Below are 23,851 nucleotides of genomic sequence, written 5' to 3' on the forward strand. Positions count from 1 at the left end.
TATGTGGGTTTTCAGTAGTGAATATTCAAAGAAACGAACTTCTTCAGCTCTTATTTACCCAGTAGTGGAAGAGAGTGTGAGTTGTCGTTACAAGAAAATATACCTAATTATGCACCTTCTGCCTTCTCTGTTAGGACGTTTTAAGTATGTACATATTACTTATATCGCGCGTCGTTGATGGTCGTAGTGCCTAAGGTTAAAGTCGGACCGAACTCCGTATAGTTCAAGGCACCAGGTCACAATGTAACCATTTCTACGACAGCGACTCGGTGACATACCTTTGGTAGTACATTAATTTGTTTAGATTCCTAACTTATTCGACACTTATGCTTCGCTATACTATAAGTATCATGCCACAATACAGATTCTTTATTTAGTCACATGCAATAATTTACGCGGGGTGAATATATAGGTCACACTGAGCAACTTTTACTATGGGACCAACCCCAAAATCGCGAATCTAAACAACCTGTATAACTTATGCTAAGCCACAGTATAACTACTGGCACATGGCACGTGCGCGTATGCCTTAGAATGGAAATCGTTTTACTGTCTATTTGTGCACAATATGTCTGTATGCGTATGATATTATGTATGTGGAAGTTCATTAGGACAACGTGTACAATGCCTCACCAAGGTTAACATAGTAAGTGACATTAGATAACCCCTTCAATTATGTAGGTACTAAGCTGTAATCTCGTACAATAAACTCCTAATTATAAATGGTTTTTCAATATGAAATCCGTCCCATGCCTCAGGCATCTATTTCGCAAATTGTTAGTAAATCTAATAAAAATAACTGAAAGGAGTAGGTATGTATTATTACAATTCTACTCGATACTTTAAGTTCTTTTTACAATACGGTCGTCTTATTCACGGAGGAAATATAATTTAAAGGATGCCGCGAGGGTAACGATCTAATGCAACTAAAGCTTTCCGTGCTACTCGTACCGGCGTGCAGCCTTAACCTGAATTTTATGTCAGTAATTGCATTTGGCGTCTGGGGATGCAACTCGTTTATATATTTTCCCGAATAATAATTTAACTTAAGTATAATAACGAAACAAAAGTAGTCCAGAAGATTTTGAGTTTAGCTATAAATGTAATGTTAAAAGTAACTTACAAAGTACAAAACTTATAGTTCGCACCGAATAAGGCCTCACGATTTTGGTACGGTCAGCAATAGAGATATACCGACATCGATATTTTTACTTTTTAGTGTTTACCTGGGCCTTTTTTAACAGTATGGGTCAGTTGCACCAACCACATTTGACAGACTGATCAACATAACTCGGCAGAGAACTATGAAATTCGCATACAATAAAATTTAGCGAACGCTTTAACGGTGACAGGTGGTATGGTGCAACCGACCCTAAGTCGAGAGGAAAGCCTCTCACAGCGACTGCGACCATATTCAAGTCACAATTTTTTTATTATTTATACTCTTTACTTCGTCAATAAACAAGGCACAAAATTCAAAATTTGTATGAGGAATCGATCCTTCACGCCTACATTTTAAATTTACCGACCTACGGATAGAGCTGGCTTGCACACAAAGGATAAGTTTGTATTACCAAGGTACAAGGGCGAGCTCCGTTGGGAATAAGAAGAGGGCGGAGCATCTCTTCAGTTTGCGAGTTATTTTAGAAGTACGCTTTGCATACGCTCGCGTACACACGCTTCGGCGATACCGTCATGCATGAAAACATTCATCTTGTAACTATGTTTTGTTGAAAAGTTGTATTATCATATAAGAAAGTATTTTAAACGTGAAATATTGGCGATGTCAGTAAGTCTTAAAACGGTGCCGGGCTGTGTCCGGGCCGGAGCTTCCGGCGCTTCGTTTTCTATGGAAAGCATCACGTGATCGGTCGGTCCGGTCTAACGTGAGTCACCCTTTATTCCTTTTCTCTTCATAGGACATCACTGTTTTAAATTATACTTAAGTAAATAGATACCATACATTTTAGTTAAATACTTTAATATTTAGGCGCTTATAGGACTCAGATTATCGTTTCATCGATCTCCACGACTCCCTTTTCCCAACCGGAAAAGTTTCTCATAATGAGACTGCGGATGGTTCACCCAAATCGATGACAATTTGTAAAATGCTTTGTATAGGTAGGTATACAAAATACATTCGTGCTTATCAATTCAGTAATATACGAGTGATTCAAATTTTTATTTTTGTCGCGAATGTGTTTGGTCTTCATGATATACCTAGGTAGATAAATATCGAAAAACAAAACTACTTGTAACACGTGGGTGTATATAGTAATATTAAAGCTTCAAATAAATGACAGTCGCTTGTTATACAAGTCGAATATCAGATATTGCGTTAAATTTATTACGAAGCTGATTCGATTTGTACGTCGCATTCATAGTCCATTAAACGAGCATTTCTCAGCTCTTTAAAATTGTCTGATTTGCGACGCTGTTCAATGGAGGGGTTGGATTAAGAGCACCTGGGCACGCGACCCCACGAGCACGGGTGCGCTGAGTTATTACTTGTAGTATTTGTCGCCCTTGAGCAAATGATATAACAACTTGAACTGCTTGAATCCGACGAGTCGTTCATGGTGTCGCTATCAGAGGCATGTGTGTGAGCGAGCGTGTGGGTCTAAGGCGGCGTGCGGAATGCGCACCGCGCAAGCCGTAGACCTCGTCGAAAAGAAAGGACCGTATACTTGTTAAATAATGACGATAGTTGCACGTTACAGAGTGAAATGTTCGGAGGGATGGAGTATTCTGACAGATGAGCACCTTGGTATTTAAGAGCGGGTCGGCATGCCGAATGTCATCAGTTAGCTCGAGATCACCGTAACGGGAACATCTCACAAGTGCAGTGTTCCATTTGGCCGGTCACAGCTAAGGGCCTTACAGTCCATCAATTTACCAAGCACAATATGCGCGCTTTTGTGGTAAGTTAATTTGCAAAATCATTTCACAAATTAAGACCCTGGAGTAAATTATCAATTTTAATTTTCGCACATGCGATTTAACAATATTAACACGCCAATAAGTAAACTTAATTAATTTTCAGATTAACTGGTAGAAGGAAAATGTAGTTAAGTACCTACCTATAGGTTATAACTTACGGTTATAATACAATTAAAATAAAACTGGAATCGAATCCTAATTACCTGCTTTATAAATATTTAAATGAGTACTTAAAATATTATTTAATTATTTTAAAGCCCTAAAAGGCCTAAACAAACGCGATTTTAGCAGCAGGAAAATAGTAAATCTCCTAATTTTAATGTTTTAAAGTGTTCACTCTATAATCACAAAACTCTTAAATACTTTTCAACGTAAAACGATCTAAAGTGCGTCTTTTTATGAATAACAAAGGTAGTTCCGGCTTTTTAGAAATTTCAAGTCATAAATTCGGTTGTCGAGTAGATCTACTTAGATCGAGCCGCGAAAAATGCTCCTTAATATTATTGTTGGCGGGTGCCATCTCTTCGCGCTAGTAACGCGATCGGTAGGTAATAAAGTTTTGCTTTTGGTAACAGTTCCAAATTTTTTCTTAAACCGTGTAATTATAATTATGAAACGTTATTTTAACTGTAAGTACATAAAATGCTTTGCGACTGTTTAATGCCCTGCTACTATATTACGTGTATGTTCTAAATACGTACAGTCAACCAATTGGAACCCTAGGTCACGTAAAAGAAAACGCAAGGAATCTGTTTATTCTTTGGTAGTTTATTTGTAGTGTTGGTTTGTATCTGCATAGTAGGATTAGTAGGGGTGCTGATTTATATTGTTCTAGAGTGGTCGATATTATTTATCAGGGCCCTTATATTATAACATAAGCTAATTAAAACCTTAAATATAAGCTGATCCTTACGTCATCGGGTCACCGGCGCTTATAAGTATCACGTGTCGTTCAAGTATAGCTCCCGATAGCCTCGACTTAATCTGATACAATGTCAAAAAACGTTCATACTTTTACCTTTATTATGCAATTTGTGAAAAATGTGACCTAGATTACGCAACTTGCCAAACCGTTCGTAATGTTTATGATCTTGTGCCTTGTTACAGGTACTCGCCTGCGTGGCATTGGCCTACGGCCGGCCCGAGCCCCCGGTCGGCTATAGCTACTCGGCCCCCGCCCGCGCACCGTCCGGCAGTTATGGAGCTCCTTCCCTCGGTGGACACTCCAGCGGAGGGATCTCTCTGGGAGGACATACCGGTGGAATATCTCTAGGTGGCCATTCTGGAGGTCTGTCGTTCGGCGGCGGTCACTCTGGGGGTCTTTCGTTCGGCGGCGGTCACTCGTCTGGAGGACACTCACTCGGTGGCGGCAGCATCGGCGGTGGATCATTCGGCGGTGACTCCGGTTTCGGTGGTGGCTACGCCGGCGGCTACTCCGGTGCTCCTTTGGTTCAAAAGCACATCTACGTCCATGTTCCTCCTCCAGAACCCGTGGAGCACCACGCTCCCAGGATTTCTCCGGTGGCTCCTCCTCAGAAACACTACAAAATCATTTTCATCAAAGCCCCGACTCCCCCAACCCCCACCGCTCCCATTATTCCCGTGCAGCCTCAGAACGAAGAGAAGACCCTGGTTTACGTTTTGGTTAAGAAACCCGAAGAACAACCCGACATCATCATCCCCACCGCGGCCCCGACTCAGCCTTCCAAACCCGAGGTTTACTTCATCAAATATCAAACCCAGAAGGAATCTGGTGCCATCGGCGGTGGATCTATCGGCGGCGGTGCTATTGGCGGTGGTCTCGGCGGTGGCGTCAGCGGAGGTGACTTGGGCGGCATCGCTATCTCCGGCGGCGACGCCGGCATCGGCGGCGGCAGCGCCCATGGTGGGGCTGACATCAGCGCGGACTTTGGCGCCACCGGTGGTGACGACAGTGGATCCGACGGTGGTCACGGCGGTCACAGTGGTCAGGGTGGTGCTACCAGCTCTCAATATGGTCCTCCTGGTCATGTAGCTGGCCCCCTTCATTAAATATAGAATAAATATAAAAAACGAGTGGTAGCCAGTTCAAAACATCCTATTTATTTAAATTATGTACATATTTGGGTACAGTGCTAATAATACTCGTAGTTTACAAGCAATGGTGATTCGAATTACATCTACAAGTGATGAACTGAGCCTGCCACCGCTATCTGGCTGCCGAACGCTTTGTACATAGTCTTCTCGTGTTCGTATGTGAGATCAGTAGCAACGAGACGTATAACTATTTCATCGTATCTCATTGTCAACTTGTTATTAGTGCACAGTGTTAATGTTACGTTTTGTATGATAAATATAGTATTTTTATTTTTATATTAAAAAATGTCGATGCAATATCTGGTTTCATTTTTCGATACCTAAAATGGGGTATAAATAGTGGTTTGAACAGTAATTGCGTCATTGCCGAAAGTGGTCGTGAAAGGTTGCTCTGGCCAGAATGGAGCAGCACCGATGGCGCGCTGGATTCCTTTCTCGTACTCGACCGGTATGATTAGTCTGAACATTATATATTAATTGTGAACAATCGCAGTGGTTAAGTTAATAGGGAGTTGCGCAAGTGAGTGTAACGAGGCGATGTGTTTCTTGTTCTCGACAGGCAAGGCGGCGCGGTCGTCCGTCAGCGACCGAAACGGCACGGCGCCCGCGCTCTCATCTCTCGGTAATAGTCCCCTTAATGGATCATGTGTGTAATTACACTTTCGTTATAATTTAGTAGACGTCGGTAAACTTATATAATCTGTACGCATCTTCACATAAACGATTCATTAATATTTTTATGGGCTCCGATATTACATTCGAATACGGATGTTTCGACACAGTAAGAACCAGAGTCTAGTAAATAAATAAGACCGACAGCACGGCCCACTACAACGCCGCGAGAATCGTCAATTTTGTACATGATATTAAATATATTTTTTACATTTTACCTAGTTACTTGCTTATAAACTGCCACCCTGCTGCTATTTATTATTTATTCATATAATTTAGACTTCTAACTGCAGTTATAGTTCGTCGCAAAAATAGATTAGCATAAATAGAGCATTTTTAAACTTTCGAAATGGTTGTTTAAACTTATTAACGAGTAAAATCTGCGCACGAGTGCATAAACGGGAATACATTTCAATATAGTCCCTGGCGCACACGACAAAAAAGTGCGATTTACGGCAAATGATGATGATGGAATTTCCTTTTACAGAGTTGCTCCTTTTGACACACAGATTGATTTAGGAAGGGGAGCCAATGGAATTTTTGATGCAAAATTTTTACTTCAAGGAGGGTGCCCCCCGAAATTTGTAAAAAATAAAGTTTTGCTATTTGGTCAAGTTTGGTATCATTTTTGTGTAAGTCAAGGATGCTAAATTCATTTCTGATATTTATGTTTTAAGGTTTCATATAAATAATTTGAAAAAAATAAAAATTTGCTATTTTATTTATACCCGATTAAATGCCAATTTTTTTCTTATTTTAATATATACACAAAAAATAAAAATTACATGAAATAGCCCTACTATTCCTCGTTATAAAAAGTATACACATGGCATATTTATTTCTAAAAAATGTGAAGAAAAAAATTTAAAATGTAGACCTACCTTTCGACCACAAGCTCACCGAACAATATACAACGATGTGTGTTACAGCTATTAGAATTACGGCGTTTGATGATGATGAGAGACCTTTTAGCATAATGAGTCCTTAGAACCCTTAGATCATTTTAGGAAGGAGAGCCAATTTGATTTTTGGTGTGGTATGGATGAAAGGGTGGGGTGTGATTTGTTCCATACAATAATAAATTTATGAAAGCGCCTGTTTAGGTTCCTGCATTAAGTTTGGTGTTATTATCGAGAAAATTAAAAGAAAAAAAGGGAATTGGACTAATAATTACATTATTTCGTATTTTAAAGTTTTTACTACCTATATATTTGTTTACACTCTTTAACATTGCTTATGCTCGGTGCACAACCTAATCCAATTAAAGGGACGTAGCTATACGGAAGAAAATAATGTAAATGTTAGTCAATACATATTTACATTATTTTGTATTTTGAAGATTTAATCACCTAAATGATTTCTTCCTTTTGATTTACTCAAGAATGTCACCAAACTTATTGCAGAAACCTAAACAGGTGCTTGCATAAATTTATGATTGTATGGGACAAATCACCCAAACCTTTTTTCATCCCGACCGTACCAAAAATCAAGGTGGCTCTCCTGCCTAAAATGATCTAAGGCTTCTAAGGACTCATTATGCTAAAAGGTATCTCATCATCATCAAACGCCGTAATTCTAATAGTTGTAACACACATCGTTGTTATACTGTTCGGTGAGCTTGTGGTCGAAAGTAGGTCTACATTTTTTTTTTCTTCACATTTTTTAGAAATAAATATGCCATGTGTATACTTTTAATAACGAGGAATAGTAGGGCTATTTCATGAAATTTTTATTTTTTGTGTATATATTAAAATAAGAAAATTCTTGTCATTTATTCCGAAAAAAATAAAATAGAAATTTTTATTTTTATTTTTTTTTTCAAATTATTTATATGAAACCATATAAATTAAATATCAGAAATGAATTAAGCATCCTTGAGTTACACGAAAATGATACCAAACTTGACCAAATAGCAAAATTTTGCATCAAAAATTCGATTGGCTCCCCTTACTAAATCAATCTGTGTGTCAAAAGGAGCAACTCTGCAAAAGGAAATTCCATCATCATCATTTGCCGTATAATTAAGTCTGCACGAGGGACTAATACTGACCCAGATGTATATAAAAAAAACACAAATCAAAATATTTACTATAAATGTAAAATAAATGTATTTACTATAAATGTAGTTATGTGTAATGTGTCTATAAATATTTATTATATATATTTGTTACCTATGTAGCCAGTTGTAATAATTATGACTGCACTAAATTTATTTGTTCTCAGTTGTGTGACTATACTATGTTAGTCGTCAGTTAGTTTACTTACTCAGTGCCTTAATTATTGACCGAGACACAACTTTGTCCATGTACTTACTTAAAAGTGGCATACCGCCTATTTAACTTTTGCCTACTAAATAAAAATAAAAAATAATTTGGTGATCCTAAAGATTTTTTAACCTTAGACACTGAAAAAAAGGTGATTTCCTTATTTAACATACCTAATGTATTAAGTGTGTAAACTTATTCCTACGTATAAGCATTCGGATCTTAATAAAACTCAGGTAAAGTCATGTTAATAGCAGCACGGTCCATTAGCTGTAATAAAAAGCGCGTAATTCAGTCAGTAATGCCAGCAGATCCATCAATCACCTGCAGGGGCTTGCGCGTAACAGGTAGAAATAATCAAGTCTTTAAAGTACTATGATATGGCATGTACCTAGCTTACATGATGCGTTTAAGGCACTTACATGATGTACGTACCTTATGTATGTACCTTAAACGCATACTCTTAGGTTATGGGTTCGTGAACGAAACAACAGACATCAGGACAGGATACAAGAGTTTTCAGGAGCGGTATTCAGATTTAAAGAATCGTTATGGTTTTATTATTGATATGATACGATCCCGCGCGATGCACTGTGACTGGTGTCAATGTCGTATAATAAAAATATACCTAAAACCTACCTAGAACAAATTGTTAAAACTGCTCTCCTTATATGAATAGTAGGTACTTACATAAATGCGCGGTTTAAGTATACCTACGTGCCACAAGCAAATATAGTTTGCGTCGGTTCGATGCCTTTACGACTTTGACGAGGGGTCTGCTTGGTTTGATTTTTACCCGTAGTCCTTCCGATTTTGTCTGTAGGAACTTCTGAGATTTATTTATTTTTTAACGCAGAGCGATATAATACATTTTCATAGATTATTTCAGTCCTTGGTTTAGAAGTGTAGGATGTTGATGAGATGAAAATAGGAGAGGCCTTTGTGGGACACCATTAATAAAGGCATGAAAATACACTTCTCATGTTTTTAAAGCAGATATTTCCGGGGGTGTAAAGAAAATAATTACAATATATATAGAATTCAGCCTTCACCTACTCCTTATTTCTGCAAGAAATGCCATTCGACATTGGCATGATGCCGAAAAAACTTGCGTTCTGGCATGTTATTGGCCGAGGTCGGCCAACTCGCTCGATACTCGTAATCTGGGACGTCTGTTTACTGAGCTGGAAGGCTTTAGTTAGGTACCTCGTTATAATACCGAATTGCCATAGGTACTACGAAATTTTCTTATAAATAATTAAAATAAACTTATAATCAAGCAAAATAATCAATCATAAAAATATCTTTATCTAGTCCGAGACCGTCAACATTGCGTATTGAGAGCTCCATCCTATTGCGAAACAGTTTCCAACTTTTAATTTTTTTGGCCTACTTGTTCTTGGTCGTTTTGTGAATTATTATTTGTTGTTTTCCAACCTAAGTTGAATAACTTTGGGACAATCTTAAACATAGATCGACCTAGCCCAGCCCAGCCCCAAACCAACCAAAGCACACCATGGGTACTAATTGTACCAACAGGGCGCTAAGTAGTATAAATATATTATTTTATGCAATAATACTACGATTAATTAATAACTTCTATGGTATCACCAAGTATAAGCGTCCATTACGGACACACTGTTTCTAAATATCAGGTATCTCTTGCAAAAAACCTTACTGCGCTCAGTGTTAGAAGAATAAAGGGCATTGTTCGAGCCCACTTCACCTGGCTATTGTCTAAGCTGCCCAGAGCAACAAAGCTTTGGAATTATTAATTACTTACACAGTCAAACGATTTTATAGTTCTATCCATAGCATTCTAAGAAAACTTTTAAAATACATTCTTTTCGCTTAACACGTAGGTACCTATATTTCATTCATAATTGAGAACAAACATTATCCATATGAACCAAAACATGCAAAAACCGATATCCGAGAAATTTCAGGCGCATCGCAAAATACTTAGTGCAAGTTCGTAGTTTATCGTCAAAACTAAGTATTACATTTTAGAAATGTATGATCATATCAACCAATAAGAAATAAGGTTTATTGGTTTACTGCATGTAAAAATCACATTCAGCTGGCGACTGTCATAGCATTACTGCTGCAGCGCTGACGCGAGCGGTGTCACTGTCGGGCTGCTTGAGAAATAAAATGGGTGCGGGTCATACATTCTAATCGCGATTTTATTAGCAAATTAACCGTTACCGTACCGTTGCAATTGCAACAGTAACGCTGCTGCAGTCTCATCCATATGTATGTAATAAATGGTCGATATTCGTTTAAGGCTTAGACTAGGACGATTAAATAAAATAAATAAATAAAATATATTTATTCATTAAACCAAAATGTTTTACAATATCCTAGTTGGTGTCTCTTTTTAAGTATCGAGATACTTGTGTCAAGAGACACCGCCCTTCCTTTATAATGTAGCTATATTGGTACAAGAGAATGTATATATATATAAAAATTTGGAGTAATATCTTACATTGAGAAAACTTCAAAAAACCTTATAACCTTATAACAATACTTACCTAATTATGTATAGTAGGTACCTACCTAAAGTTTTAAATGTTGGACTAACCTACTTTAAATTAATGAACTTCGCCAACCACAAGACTAACTTAAAAAGAAAGTACGTAAGTTTCATCAAGTTCTTTTTATTCATGGTTTTTAGCTTCTAGAAAAGCTATTAGCATGCGGGACTTAGGCACAAAAATTTATAAATTAAATTATAGAGTGTATTAAGTAGAGACAGTTGTATTTATTCAAGAAATATATAGTATATATTACATAACAACTTAATATAGTTACTACAATGTGTAAGTGAGGAGGACCAAGGTCGATATATTTTAGACATAAGTATTATCGATTAAGCGAATTAATGTAAATGTGATCGGGTAACCGTATAACAATGTGATTAGTTCGGAACTCAAACAGGTGACATTGCTATATGGTGACAAGATTGCAGAATGTAATACTCGAGTCGATGACATATTATCGTCCTCGACCTACCTACCTTATTTAATGTTCATGTATTTGATATTTTTATTTTGTTCTCTGCATATTTATATGTTATAGGTACTTACGAAGATATTTTTTATAGATTTAATTAAACTTGGCAGTTGTGTCGCCGACTGAGGTTTCAAGTTCACTTAGGTACAATCTCAACCTCCATTAATGAATAGGATTCTCTCTGACTCCTTAAAATAAAAAAATATTTATTTTGTGCTAAGCTTCACATACCTATATTTATATATAAAATACAGAAATCAGTGATAAGGCGGTACACTTAACATGAACATAGGAAAAAAACATACCTATTGTATAACTACGCTGAACTTGGATTTTATCTATTTACCTATTTACTTGGTCTAGTAAATTATGGGTGTTACGCGATTTCTCCTAATTCTAGACGCTTACAATTGAGCACGTAAATAGGAGATGATGAGCCTAGCGAATGCGCGACGTGTACCCATGCGAGTGCCTCCCGTCGCACGTGCCGACGGCGCTCGCACACTGGGTTTCATTCTGCGGATACCATTCCAATTTCAATTTATTTAATATTCAATCTGATCACCAGTTACAGCGTTGCGCTCTGTATAATTTGCCTAAAACAACAGGCGCTAAACTGCTTTAGATTTTAAACGTTCGTGAATAAACACACTGCGAAAGTAAAGAGAACAGATTAAATGCTTGCTTGATGCTTTACTGTCAACACGTGACTTTTAACACTTACATTTGTATGAGGATATAAATGTTTAATATGTATGAATTACTGTTGCACAATGAGGAAACCCATTAGCTCGTATTCGCGGATCTGATAGCACTGGACCTAGTTGAGTGTTGAAACAGTTGGTAACAATAGGTACGCCAACGATTTAAGGGCCTACTGCAGCCGCGTCTGGCGCCTCGTAAACCACGCCCGCTAGTTCTTCCCTCCCCGCTAACACGCACACATGGAAACGCTTCGCGCCGCACGTGAAGTTTGTGTGACCTTTTAGCACCATCTAACGTTACAGAAGTTAACTACCATTATACGCGGTCGCTGCGGTCGGCCAGAAACTTAAATTCGGAAAAAATTGAAACAGATGGCGTTGTTACTTGTTCATAATAGCAAACAATAAAATAATTAATTCATAAACCTGCATATTTATTGTTGTTTTGGAAGATGTTAACAGCATAGAAGCAGCAGCGTATATAGCATAAAGTCTATTTTTTTATTCCGTAGACTGAAATGACAGTTAATTGTATGAACATGAAATGTCATTTCATACTATTAACTGTCATTTCAGTCTACGGAATAAAAAAATAGACTTTATAAGTTAAGAGTATTGATAATAAGAAAATAGCACAAGAACAGAAAAGAGATTATTTTTGATAAAATATGATGAAAACAGATTTACTTGATTACGCTCACCTGACATTGCGGTCACTAAATGCAAATTTCAACCTTATTGTTATGGGGTTACAATACCCCTGGGGTTGCAGGCGTCCATAGTCGTTATTATTATAAATGCTTTGGTTGAAATGCTTTTTAACCCTCGAATTTTTCATAGGTACAGTCACCTGCAATAATATGTTACTCTTCGACAGCCGCAAAAATATGTGACACGCTCTTATGACTCTACAAATAAGATCTAACATGATCTACCGCAAAACGGCCTTCGGTGTGTAACATATTATTGCAGCTGACTGTACTCGTATTCATTGTTGTATAGGTAGGTATTAATATCTTTTATCTGATCGATTTGCATTTATTTGAAATAAATCACAGTGTTTAGTAATTATATGTTTTATTGAATAAGAGATTATTTAGGTATGTAAGGAATACAGGGTGCCTTTTTGAAACACTCATTTTTAGGGTTCCGTAGCCAAATGGCAAAAAACGGAACCCTTATAGATTCGTCATGTCTGTCTGTCTGTCTGTCCGTCTGTCCGTCCGTCCGTCCGTATGTCACAGCCACTTTTTTCCGAAACTATAAGAACTATACTGTTGAAACTTGGTAAGTAGATGTATTCTGTAACCGCATTATATTTTCACACAAAAATAGAAAAAAAAAATTTTTTTGGGGGTTCCCCATAGAACAACTGAAACTCAAAAATTTTTTTTTCATCAAACCCATACGTGTGGGGTATCTATGGATAGGTCTTCAAAAATGATATTGAGGTTTCTAACATCATTTTTTTCTAAACTGAATAGTTTGCGCGAGAGACACTTCCAAAGTGGTAAAATGTGTGTGTCCCCCCCCCCTGTAACTTCTAAAATAAGAGAATGATAAAACTAAAAAAAATATATGATGTACATTACCATGCAAACTTCCACCGAAAATTGGTTTGAACAAGATCTAGTAAGTAGTTTTTTTTAATACGTCATAAATCCCCTAAATACGGAACCCTTCATGGGCGAGTCCGACTCGCACTTGGCCGCTTTTTCTGGATAATTTTGAATTTCAATTGTCAGGGGTGCCTACATTATTTTTTAATACATTTTACAACGACAACAAACAAAAGTTCAAATTCGCCGTATTTTTATTACCCGGGTCGATCGCAACAAAATAGAAAATCATGTTTTTCAAATCTAAGCGTTATTGTAATTTATCTCAAATAACCAAAAAGTCAATCTGACTAGAACTTAAAAACGAACTGAATTATTTTAATATGTCGATTTTTCTTGGTGACCCAGGAGAATTTTTTTTTATCCCATACAAAAAGAGCGTATCCCAATCGCGTATCGGTTTTGGTTTTTACTTATAAGTGTGAAAAATATATTCTACCATATACGAAGGATGTGTGTTTTTTCATGTTTTATGTGTCTTTTTGTACAATAAAGTGTTTTACTGCTACTAATATATCATATTAACGATTAACTAAAAAGGTATTTACATCTAATTTAACTGGTAAATTATTAAAGTCCGCTAAAATTAATATATATTCAAAAAAATATTTGTTAATATGTCCCAAAATCATGGATCATTTTTTAAGTCTCCTGACCTACCAAACATATCGCAACGAAGGCAAGGGTACAACGCGGCATCGTGAACCTAATAACGTAACGTTTCAGTTACTTTTTTAGTCGCCGACCATTTTATCCGGGGTACGAAAAGAGGTATTAGATCTATCCTGGGTCTAATATTTTATAAAAACATAGTTTTTTGAAAAATGTTCGTAGGTAGTACACAAAATTTACATTTTCTTTTAAATGTGATTTGGGTCATCGTTCTCCCTGGTGACTTTTCTGGTGACCCAAGAGATATCAATTTTATTATGACTCAGGAGACTTTTTTTCTATGCACTTTGATTTTTTTGATGCGCTAATTTTGTAATCTAAAATAACTTTAAACTGCTGATATACTTATATCACTTTGCTGATGAGTGGAAGTGGAATTGAAACTTAATTTATTGTTCTCTCCCTTGACATTTTGGCATACATTTGACATGCTGCAGTGCACTCCTAACGTTAATAAAGACATAATTTTTAGAAAAAGCTTTAGGAAAACTCACTCTTGAGCTTAAAACGATTAAGTCCTTATCATATTATGTTAGATTTTTAGTACAGACCCCAAATCAGTGAAAATGTCTCTTAGCCAACTAAATTTGTCTATGGGATATGTACGATATCCCTAAAAATTGTACGTACATTTCGCATTTTTCTGAAGGAACGGAATTCATAAATTGGGTTATTATTATTTTTTCAGATTATTTGATTGCATTGACATATCACCAAGATAGATAGAACATTTAAGTTACCAGAAGAAAAGCATTTGTGTTCTTTTATACAGTGTGGAAAAAGTAGGTTCGATTCCCGGGCGCGACTAAGCGAATTTAAAAAAAACAACCTGTTGCATTCCGGGAGTGCCGACAGAAGTGAAAACTCAATGACTAGTCCAAAATGTCTGCAGCACTATGTATAATTGACCCATCCTCCTTTCTATTGAAAACTTTTGGTTCCGAAATTGCTGGTCAGTGAGCTTGTTTAAAATTCGAAATTCAAATTTATAGCGTTAATTGTTTAAAATTCGAATAGAAATTGTAAAGTTACCTTGCAGACCTCGCATCTAAATATATTTGGTCATGATATTTTGAGTTTTATTCACCAGTACTAGAGTTCACTTTTATTAGCGATTTCATCAAGATGTAGCTTTATTGAATTATATTTGAGTGATATAAAGTTATAATACTGTGAGATCCTCGTATTTCAGCCCGTACAAGATTATAACCTTTTTCATGTAATGTCATTGAGTTTTTCTTTATTGATTTAATAGCCATCTAAATGATTGGCCATCTAAACCTTACGGTCACATGATCGCCTTACGGTGTCTCGAGTTTATCATTTTTTCCCCACCTCAAAAAGTTCCTAGCGCCGCTAAAGAAGTTTTCACTTCAAAAATCTTTGAATGCAGTTGTTTCTTTAAAAAACAATAATGTTTCATTTAAGTAAAATGATCAAACTAAAGGTTTTAAGGCACTTTCCCTCCAGGGCCCATAATTTTTTTCCACCCGGTAGTAGACAACTATTTTTTTCGACTAAATGAAGTTTTATTAGATAAATCGTTGATCACATGGTTCGTTTCACACATCACATCAAATTGTTTGTCATCACAATCAAAATTTGTCACAAGTAATGAAATTTATGCCAAAAAAACTTAAATAAAACATATAAATTCAACACATTTTTTTAATAAAAATCTTTCTCGAGGGCGATTCTCAGAGATGACGTTCGGTGCCTGACTTCGGTGCCGAATTTTATTTTTTACTTATTTGATACACGACTTCATTTCCTAAAATCTAGCCTTAATATAAAAAATATTGGTAGTGGAGGCCTCCATTAGAACCTTATAGTTTTTTTGATGTTTGAGATTAAAAAAACACCGAAATCATGTGCAGGCACTGAAATCAATTTGCCTCACCGAATTCAAAAATGCTTACATAGAAATCACACTTCAATTTTATATCTAAATTATATTATAATCTATTCATATTTTTCATTATTATTAAATTTGATGATAAGTGATGTAGCGAGGCGAGGTAAATTTAATAGATAGTACAGGTTTACTCAAGATTTTAAAATAACCAAGTTGCGGCTTATGAAACAACATCTCTAGAAGATATCCCATACTAATTGACTAACCTCATACAATAGGGCGAAGTAAGTATGGTCCCGAAACGAGTTCCAGACATGTCGACCACAAATTCGCACATACTTAAGTGCCATGAAGAAGAAAATGTTTGTTTCACACAATCCAACGGCATACTCATCAAAAAGAAACTTATGTTACCTACACCCGATAAACAAGATACTTTTGAGTGGTGTTCAATGCTCCAAAATATTTAATGCTAAGTGCAAGTGCTAAACAATGTAAACAATACGGTAAACAAGTATTTTGCTAGACTTCAAAATATGTAGTATTTTTGAATGACAGAGTTTTAAAGCGTGTATTCCCTCAATTTAAAACTATTTGAAGTTGTTGACTAATGCTTAAAGATCTAATCACCTATTCATTATGATCTCCTGCACCCTCAAACACTTGAGCTAAATTGTAACTCCGATATTTAGACATAAATACATCAGACATTGAGAATTGTTAAAACATTGACTATGTTGAATTTGTGTTCATGGCTATGCTTTAGAAATATTGATCAGTAGGTACGTTCAGTGCCTTTGAAGCGATCTCGACATTAGAAGGCCACTTTATTTTTAATCCCTTGTTTTGTGGGTGCACCTTGCATAGTATGTAAATACACAAGTTATTGTAAACGAAGTTGGATCTAATTAACTACATGTATTTAAATTGGCTCAAGTTCAAGGTATCGTGGTGTAGGAGGGCCTCAAGTGATACAGAGGACAAATTCACATAATATACTCCATTGGTTTGAAGAGAAATCAAGACAACAGCGGATAGAGAGAAAGAGACATTGAGTCTACGATTTTCAACATTCATCTTGTGAAATAAAAACTACTCATTGTAAACTAGTGATTTTGTTTACCTATACTATGACTTAATTTACGTACAAGCATAGTTTTACGTTTATAAAACGTATCTTGTACTTTTTAGGTGTGATAAGTTCGAAAATAAAGTACAACAAACTAGTTTACAAAGCAGGATTTGAATTCGGTGATCACTTTCTTGATATCGGTGATCAAAAAATCCACTGAAACCAAGGAAATCAACACCAGTGATGTCAAAATTAATCGCTTTTTAGCAACTACAGATATAGTATGAATAATACTGAGGAGATGTAATAATGATGGGTTTACGTACTTTCGTGGATTTCTTAATCACTTGCATAACGATAAAGACACTAAAACTGTGGGAGAAAATTGCACCACCATCTCAAAAAAACATAGAACCAAACCCACCGAATGACAGAGAAACATTAAAAAAACTACCTTAGTATACTGTGACTGCACCTCTACTTTATTCAACGGTTAAGGCACAACTAAAGCGTACTTTGTTTGAGCCACTAAGTTCCTGGTCTACAACTTTGTAAGAGTACCGACATGGTTTGTAAATTACACCGAAATCAGTCAGTAGCCCGGGACACATCGTACATTTGGTTTTATTCAATGTGTTGAGCTAACACATTATTTTGATATAAAGAATATGATCAGTTAACTAATACCTTATGCGTGAATACCGATAATAACTCCGATATAACGCCCCATCTTGAGTAATAATTTTTTGTTTCAAAAAATCTGGGCGCGGGACACGCCCACCGAACGTCATTTTTCGCATTTGTATATTTTTTTCATGTATTATATAAATAATAAATAATTAGTTTGGTAGTGTCCCAGACAGAATATATGCTGAAGATCATGCCTGAATTAATTCAGATTTATTGAACAGTAAATTCAATAACTTTTTGCCCCGGACACGTAAAAATGGCCCTCCTGAGAAATGCCCTCGATGATATAAAAAAGAACATCGACAAATTATGTTCAAAGAATTAATATCAAAACAGATGTCATAATTAGGATTGGCTACTTTAAGAAAGGGACAGAGAGATTTAATCCTCTCGCTCTGCACGTTTTTCTCATTCCTCCTTGTCAAGCCAAAATAAACTATAAAATTATAGTAACACAGTACATTGTAATATTCACTTTTTCCACGGTATCATGTCATTGTAAATTACTTATGTGAAATTGTAGTGGCGTGCGACTTTCAAACCGGAGGTCACGGGTTCGAACCCCGGCCCGTGCAAGTGAGTTTTTGTAAGTAGGGACCTTTTTTTAGTGGTACTTAAATATAATAACTTTTCGTATTATTGAAATAAAATATTTTATTCAAACAAACTTAATAATAAAAACGAAAACGAATAATATCAATTAGTTTTTAATATTTATTCAATTATTTTAAATTATTTGAGCATGAAACATACTAGATTTATTTTTATCATTACAATAGAAAAAAAGCAAAAAATATATTCTTATAGATATTTTATTTTCAAACAAAAATAAAGCAAAAAGTTACGGTTACATTCTGATTGCTAAATACCAAACAGCTACCGATACATTTCAATATCTGTCGAAATTTCCTAACCCGTTGTAACTGACAAAGAGTATAGATTTCGACGTAGCATGACGTAGCCTAGCAAACACGCACACATGCATAACGTATAGGCCTGTAAGAAGGCACCATCATAGGTTTACCTCCGATTCCGTTACTACTCAATGGAGTTACGACTCAACGTTTATTGGATATTAAAATTTTACGTAATTCGGAGCGCTGCGCGAAGTGACATAGGTCTTACCTCTTTGAGGCACGACGGCCATCTAACATTACTGGCATAAAGGATGCATTTATGACTTTGACGCATGACAGAAAGAGAAACCGAACTGCGTAAAATGGGCGTTTGCTGTTGAATTCATAAAATCAAAAATCGATAATAAATCCATCGGTAAAGGATAATAAGTTAATATTTAGTTCTTTGAAAGTTAAGACGAGATGAAAACCTTTGCTGTAAGGTGGGTTGTGCTGGATATGGATGTGTTTTCTAGTTGCACGAAGCTAAAACCGAAAAATGAACACATAAGTTTGGATTTATTTTCTATCGAGAAAATTTTAAGCATTCGTGTTTCGACTACTACGAAATCTCTTATCATATAGTCAAGAAACATATATCCGAAAATCACTACTGTTTGTTTTCGGGGCTAGCCACTGCCACCATTCTAAGATCCTGTTATTTTTCGATGCACGGCCTTAAAAAGTAATAGGGCATGGACGATTGGACCTAGGTGTATATAAAGAACTATGCATCCCTGCACGGCTCATAAACATATATACGTAATAACGTAAGTATAACTGTTAAAATACACTGCCTGTAATTAATAAATACATCAGATCAGCAATCTTTTCAAGTGTATGTATTTAACATTTTTTGGTTTTAATTTGCATTGTAATTGTCCAAATTATACACCAATTTGAATATTCCAGTTTCATAGGTACCTACATATCATTCAGTCAGCTAAAATTGAATTACGAAACTTGTAAAAGGTCGCGTGCGAGCGTGTGCTAACGAACGGCTAGCTTAATGACATATGACCCTACTAATTACACAGGGATTGCCTTCACTATCTAGTAGGACAATGTAAGTTTATTCAATGATCGCATTTCTTATACAATTCTATAAGACCATGACCCAAAGAGGTTTGAATTTGTATCTGGCCTTTAACTGGCCAACTGGTAATAAAAATCCACCACGTCACTCACCCTGAGAAATATTAGCTTCAGGATTCAGATATTTACCTACGAGCAGTGCCGGATTAAGGTATTTTGGTGCCCTAAGCATTTCTAGACCATGGTGCCCCCTCTCCGTAGGGTCATCAAGATTACATTGAATTTTCTTGGTAAATTGAGTGACGGTCATTTTCAATCCGTCACATCATTTTATCACGGAAATTGACAGTGCTGCAGCAGTAACTTTGCAACAGGAATGCTGCTGCAGTCGCCATCCGAATGTCACCCCTCTCAAAGTTGGCTGCACTACATAGTATAAAACAAAATAGCTTCCCGCTGTCTGTCTGTCCCTATGTATGCTTAGATCTTTAAAACTACGCAACGGATTTTGATGAAGGGAGACAAGAGAAAGGTTTATGTATATAATTTGTTAACTCGTGCGAATCCGGGGCGGGTCGCTAGTAACCTTTAAAATGATATTGAAAACGCGAGCGTAGCGAGCGTGAAATTTTTTCGATAGATAAACCGCAATTCGATAGACAATTGTACATTTTTACTGGACGAGGCCGAAGGCCTTTCTCCGCATAAGGCTGTACGGATATGATGGTCGTTCTTGTCTACGTGACAGCGTGATAAAACGGTGTCCGTCACTTTCTTTCCCACGGTGTTAAACAGTGACAGTTATTTTATCACGTGGATAAAGATGGATAAAGCTATCCATAATAGGCTGGCTGGACGTCCCGAGCGTCCGACCGCGGCACGTTATCATACTTACAACCAATGGCGAAGTGTGAGCTAGGCAGAAAGCCCAGCTGCTAGAGAGGAAAGCTTGGAATTGGATCAAGCCCAAGTGTAATTGAGGTAGAAAATCGACTTTGGCGTGAGGTGGAAGGCCTCGCATAAGACAACGCCGAACTGCAAAAGAGTGGCTTGAAAACGAATCTATAATCTATGTAATCACGACTCTCCTAGTGCTCGCTCTTTGGCATCACTCGAAAGCGCGTCTTGATAGGATGCTTTTAGTTTTCGGCTTTTGCAGGGCCCCTTATAATATAACACTTTGACAATTAGGTCGCAGGATCGCGGCTATGCAGCAACTCGGCCTGGCCGACAAGTCTGGCGTGCAAGAGAGCAAAATTCGCTATATAAACGGTAATCTATGTCGAAAAAATCGGCTGGCCGCAAGTCCGACGGCAAGATTTTTTAGCCATGAGCTTGAGGGCCTCCGTGTATGGTCAAATCAAATGCCTACGATGAAGACGTTCTTACGTGCTCTCACTCTCTTACTCCTACGACCCTTCGTTATTAGATGGGTATTTCTACACGTACAAAAAGTTTCATATTGTAGGTACATACTCCACTAAGACTGCAATGCTAATGCAGCCTGTGCGTTAGCTTTATAGCTGTAGTTTTGTAGCAGTAGCCTTAAAATCCCTTCTCACCCCCCTCTCAAATCTTCTCTCCCCATTCATAACCCACCTCTCCGCGCAAAACCTACTCACCCCGTTTTACGGTACCTACGCACATTTTAAATATATTAATTTAATTACAATATTATAATGGCGCCGTTTGGTAATTTATAAGCTATCTAAGAGCCGTCGCTGATATGTATATCACACGTTATTTAGGTATGTTAATGACCATTACATGTGTAACTAGAGGTAACTATCGATATCATGCCAATTAATGCTTCACTCTACTATTACTTTCACTGCATAGGTACATTTATGATTATTTTTTTAATTGTTGTATGTTGGGTAGACTTCTACTTGGCGCAACGAACCGGTTCTGTGATCTGTAATTAGCGCCCGACATTGTGGGTTAAGAAAGATTTTGGAGGTGTAAGGTCAGTCATTATGTACACCTGACCTTTGATAGCCACTGCTGGCCCCTTAAATCACCCCAAGCTGCTCTGCTGCCATTGAAGTAGGTAGGTAACGTGTACCTGATGGGTGCGACCTTCCGAAATAAAGTTTGTACAACCTTATACGATGCGCGCATCACATACAGTCAGCAGCAGAAGTTGCTAAGCGGGCCAGGTGTTCACCATGATCTTGACGCGACTTTATTGTTAAGAGAACAAGAGCGTGTCAAGGTAATTTTGAACACCTCGCCCGCTTAGCAACTTCTGCTGCTGACTGTACGCCGTGGGCTCGAGTAACCCGACAGATTTTAAAAACGCATTCCTAAGGTCATAACTTCATAAGGATCAAAAAAAATTACATGACTTTTGGTCAAATTCGGCAAAACGTCATTCTCTGAATACTCCAAATTAAAGTAGACCCTTAATATACCTATATCACCAGCTAAATCAGTGGTGGGCAAACTTTTTTCATGGGGGGCCAGAAAACTTGAGAAATTTCGGAGGAGGGCCAGAATTGCAGCAAAACTGGAAATTTTAAAATTTTACGGTTTTATATAAAAGTGCAATTATGTTGCAATTCCGGCCTTCCTCTTGAAACTTCTCAAGATTTTTTTTTAGAGCACAAAAAGAACAAAAATATAAATATATATAATTTCAATGTATCCGCGACGGGCCAGATAAAATGGTTTCGCGGGCCGTACTTTGCCCACCACTGAGCTAAATATTCAAAGTTATTAGCGTTATTGAAACGAAATTATTTTGTATAGTATAGGCAGTACAAGTAGTACCAACGAGCTAAGTATACTTATGTACCTACATTTTTTTTGCATTGAAACTGAATGTTATACAAATCTCCTTTTTCTTGTTACAGGTTGTAGTAATATTTGGTATAGGTGTTTGTCGCAGACAAGAGCTACATAATTTAAAAAGCGGCCAAGTGCGAGTCGGACTCGCCCATGAAGGGTTCCGTATTTAGGCGATTTATGACGTATAAAAAAAAAACTACTTACTAGATCTCATTCAAACCAATTTTCGGTGGAAGTTTACATGGTAATGTACATCATATATTTTTTTTAGTTTTATCATTCTCTTATTTTAGAAGTTACAGGGGGGGGGGGGACACACATTTTACCACTTTGGAAGTGTCTCTCGCGCAAACTATTCAGTTTAGAAAAAAATGATATTAGAAACCTCAATATCATTTTTGAAGACCTATCCATAGATACCCCACACGTATGGGTTTGATGAAAAAAAAATTTTTGAGTTTCAGTTCGAAGTATGGGGAACCCCAAAAATTTATTGTTTTTTTTCTATTTTTGTGTGAAAATCTTAATGCGGTTCACAGAATACATCTACTTACAAGGTTTCAACAGTATAGTTCTTGTAGTTTCGGAGAAAAGTGGCTGTGACATACGGACGGACAGACAGACGGACAGACGGACAGACGGACAGACGGACAGACAGACAGACAGACAGACAGACAGACATGACGAATCTATAAGGGTTCCGTTTTTTGCCATTTGGCTACGGAACCCTAAAAATGAAAGATGCAGTTGATGCTATGTTGCACTTATAGTGCATATAATGAACACCAAAAACAGGATAGACCGGACATTTACTGTTACTTAAAAATATTATGAAAATTGCGAAATAAAATTTTGTTTATAAATTTTTGTATTTTATTTGTCTATTGCCTAAACTCCGAGTCGTAATTAGATTCCAAAAAAAGTAAGACAATGTTGCCACTTTTTACTAGCGCGTCTTGTATTTATGTAAAAATAAGTATAGTACTTTTACTTTTTTAAATCGTAGGAGTAAAATTACCAATAAATAAATTATCTTAGCGTGTTTATTTATAAAAAGGAATTTACTATTTTACAATCAAATTATTGCAGTGGCAACATTCTCGTTACTTTTTTTGGAATCTAATTACGACTCGGAGTATACTCATAGAAAAAGCATTGTATGCAACGTTGTATTGTATAAGTAGTCAAAAAGTGCTCATGGCGTATTTATTATCAATGTTCGCCTTAAACATTACAACGAATAAGTAAAGTTTTTATTTATTTACAGATACATTTTGTGAGTTTCCTTTAAACCTTAGTAGGTATGTCCAAAACATGAAACAAGTCACATAGTGTCAACGTGGCAGCCAAAAATAGGTTTTCACTTATAGTTATTACAGAAATAAACTTTTAAATGAAGAGCCGATTTCATAAATCTTTGTGTGGTATTTTTTTAGTCTCTATATGCGGTCAAGAATACACCTTTAAAATCTGTCGGATTATTTGAGCCCACGGTGTATACACCTATGTTCTTACACATCCAATTTTTGTTTTTAGTATCATCATTTATTT

The 23,851-nt window shown here is 36.6% G+C and overlaps 2 protein-coding genes across 3 annotated transcripts in view; one reads left to right on the forward strand and one right to left on the reverse strand.

The window, feature by feature from the left end:
• The window catches only part of LOC134661351 (frequenin-2), a 190,313-nt gene that overhangs the window by 62,406 nt on the left and 104,056 nt on the right, over nt 1-23,851 (reverse strand). The gene's annotated exons all lie outside the window — the stretch shown is intronic.
• LOC134660980 (keratin, type I cytoskeletal 10-like) lies at nt 2,576-5,313 on the forward strand. The gene is made up of 2 exons (XM_063516868.1): nt 2,576-2,921; nt 4,048-5,313. Exons 1-2 carry the CDS (start codon nt 2,907-2,909, stop codon nt 4,969-4,971), a joined length of 939 nt encoding a protein of 312 aa, XP_063372938.1. The 5' UTR covers nt 2,576-2,906; the 3' UTR covers nt 4,972-5,313.

Source organism: Cydia amplana, chromosome Z, assembly GCF_948474715.1.
Source record: "Cydia amplana chromosome Z, ilCydAmpl1.1, whole genome shotgun sequence".
In the NCBI taxonomy this organism is placed as follows: Eukaryota; Metazoa; Arthropoda; class Insecta; order Lepidoptera; family Tortricidae; genus Cydia; species Cydia amplana.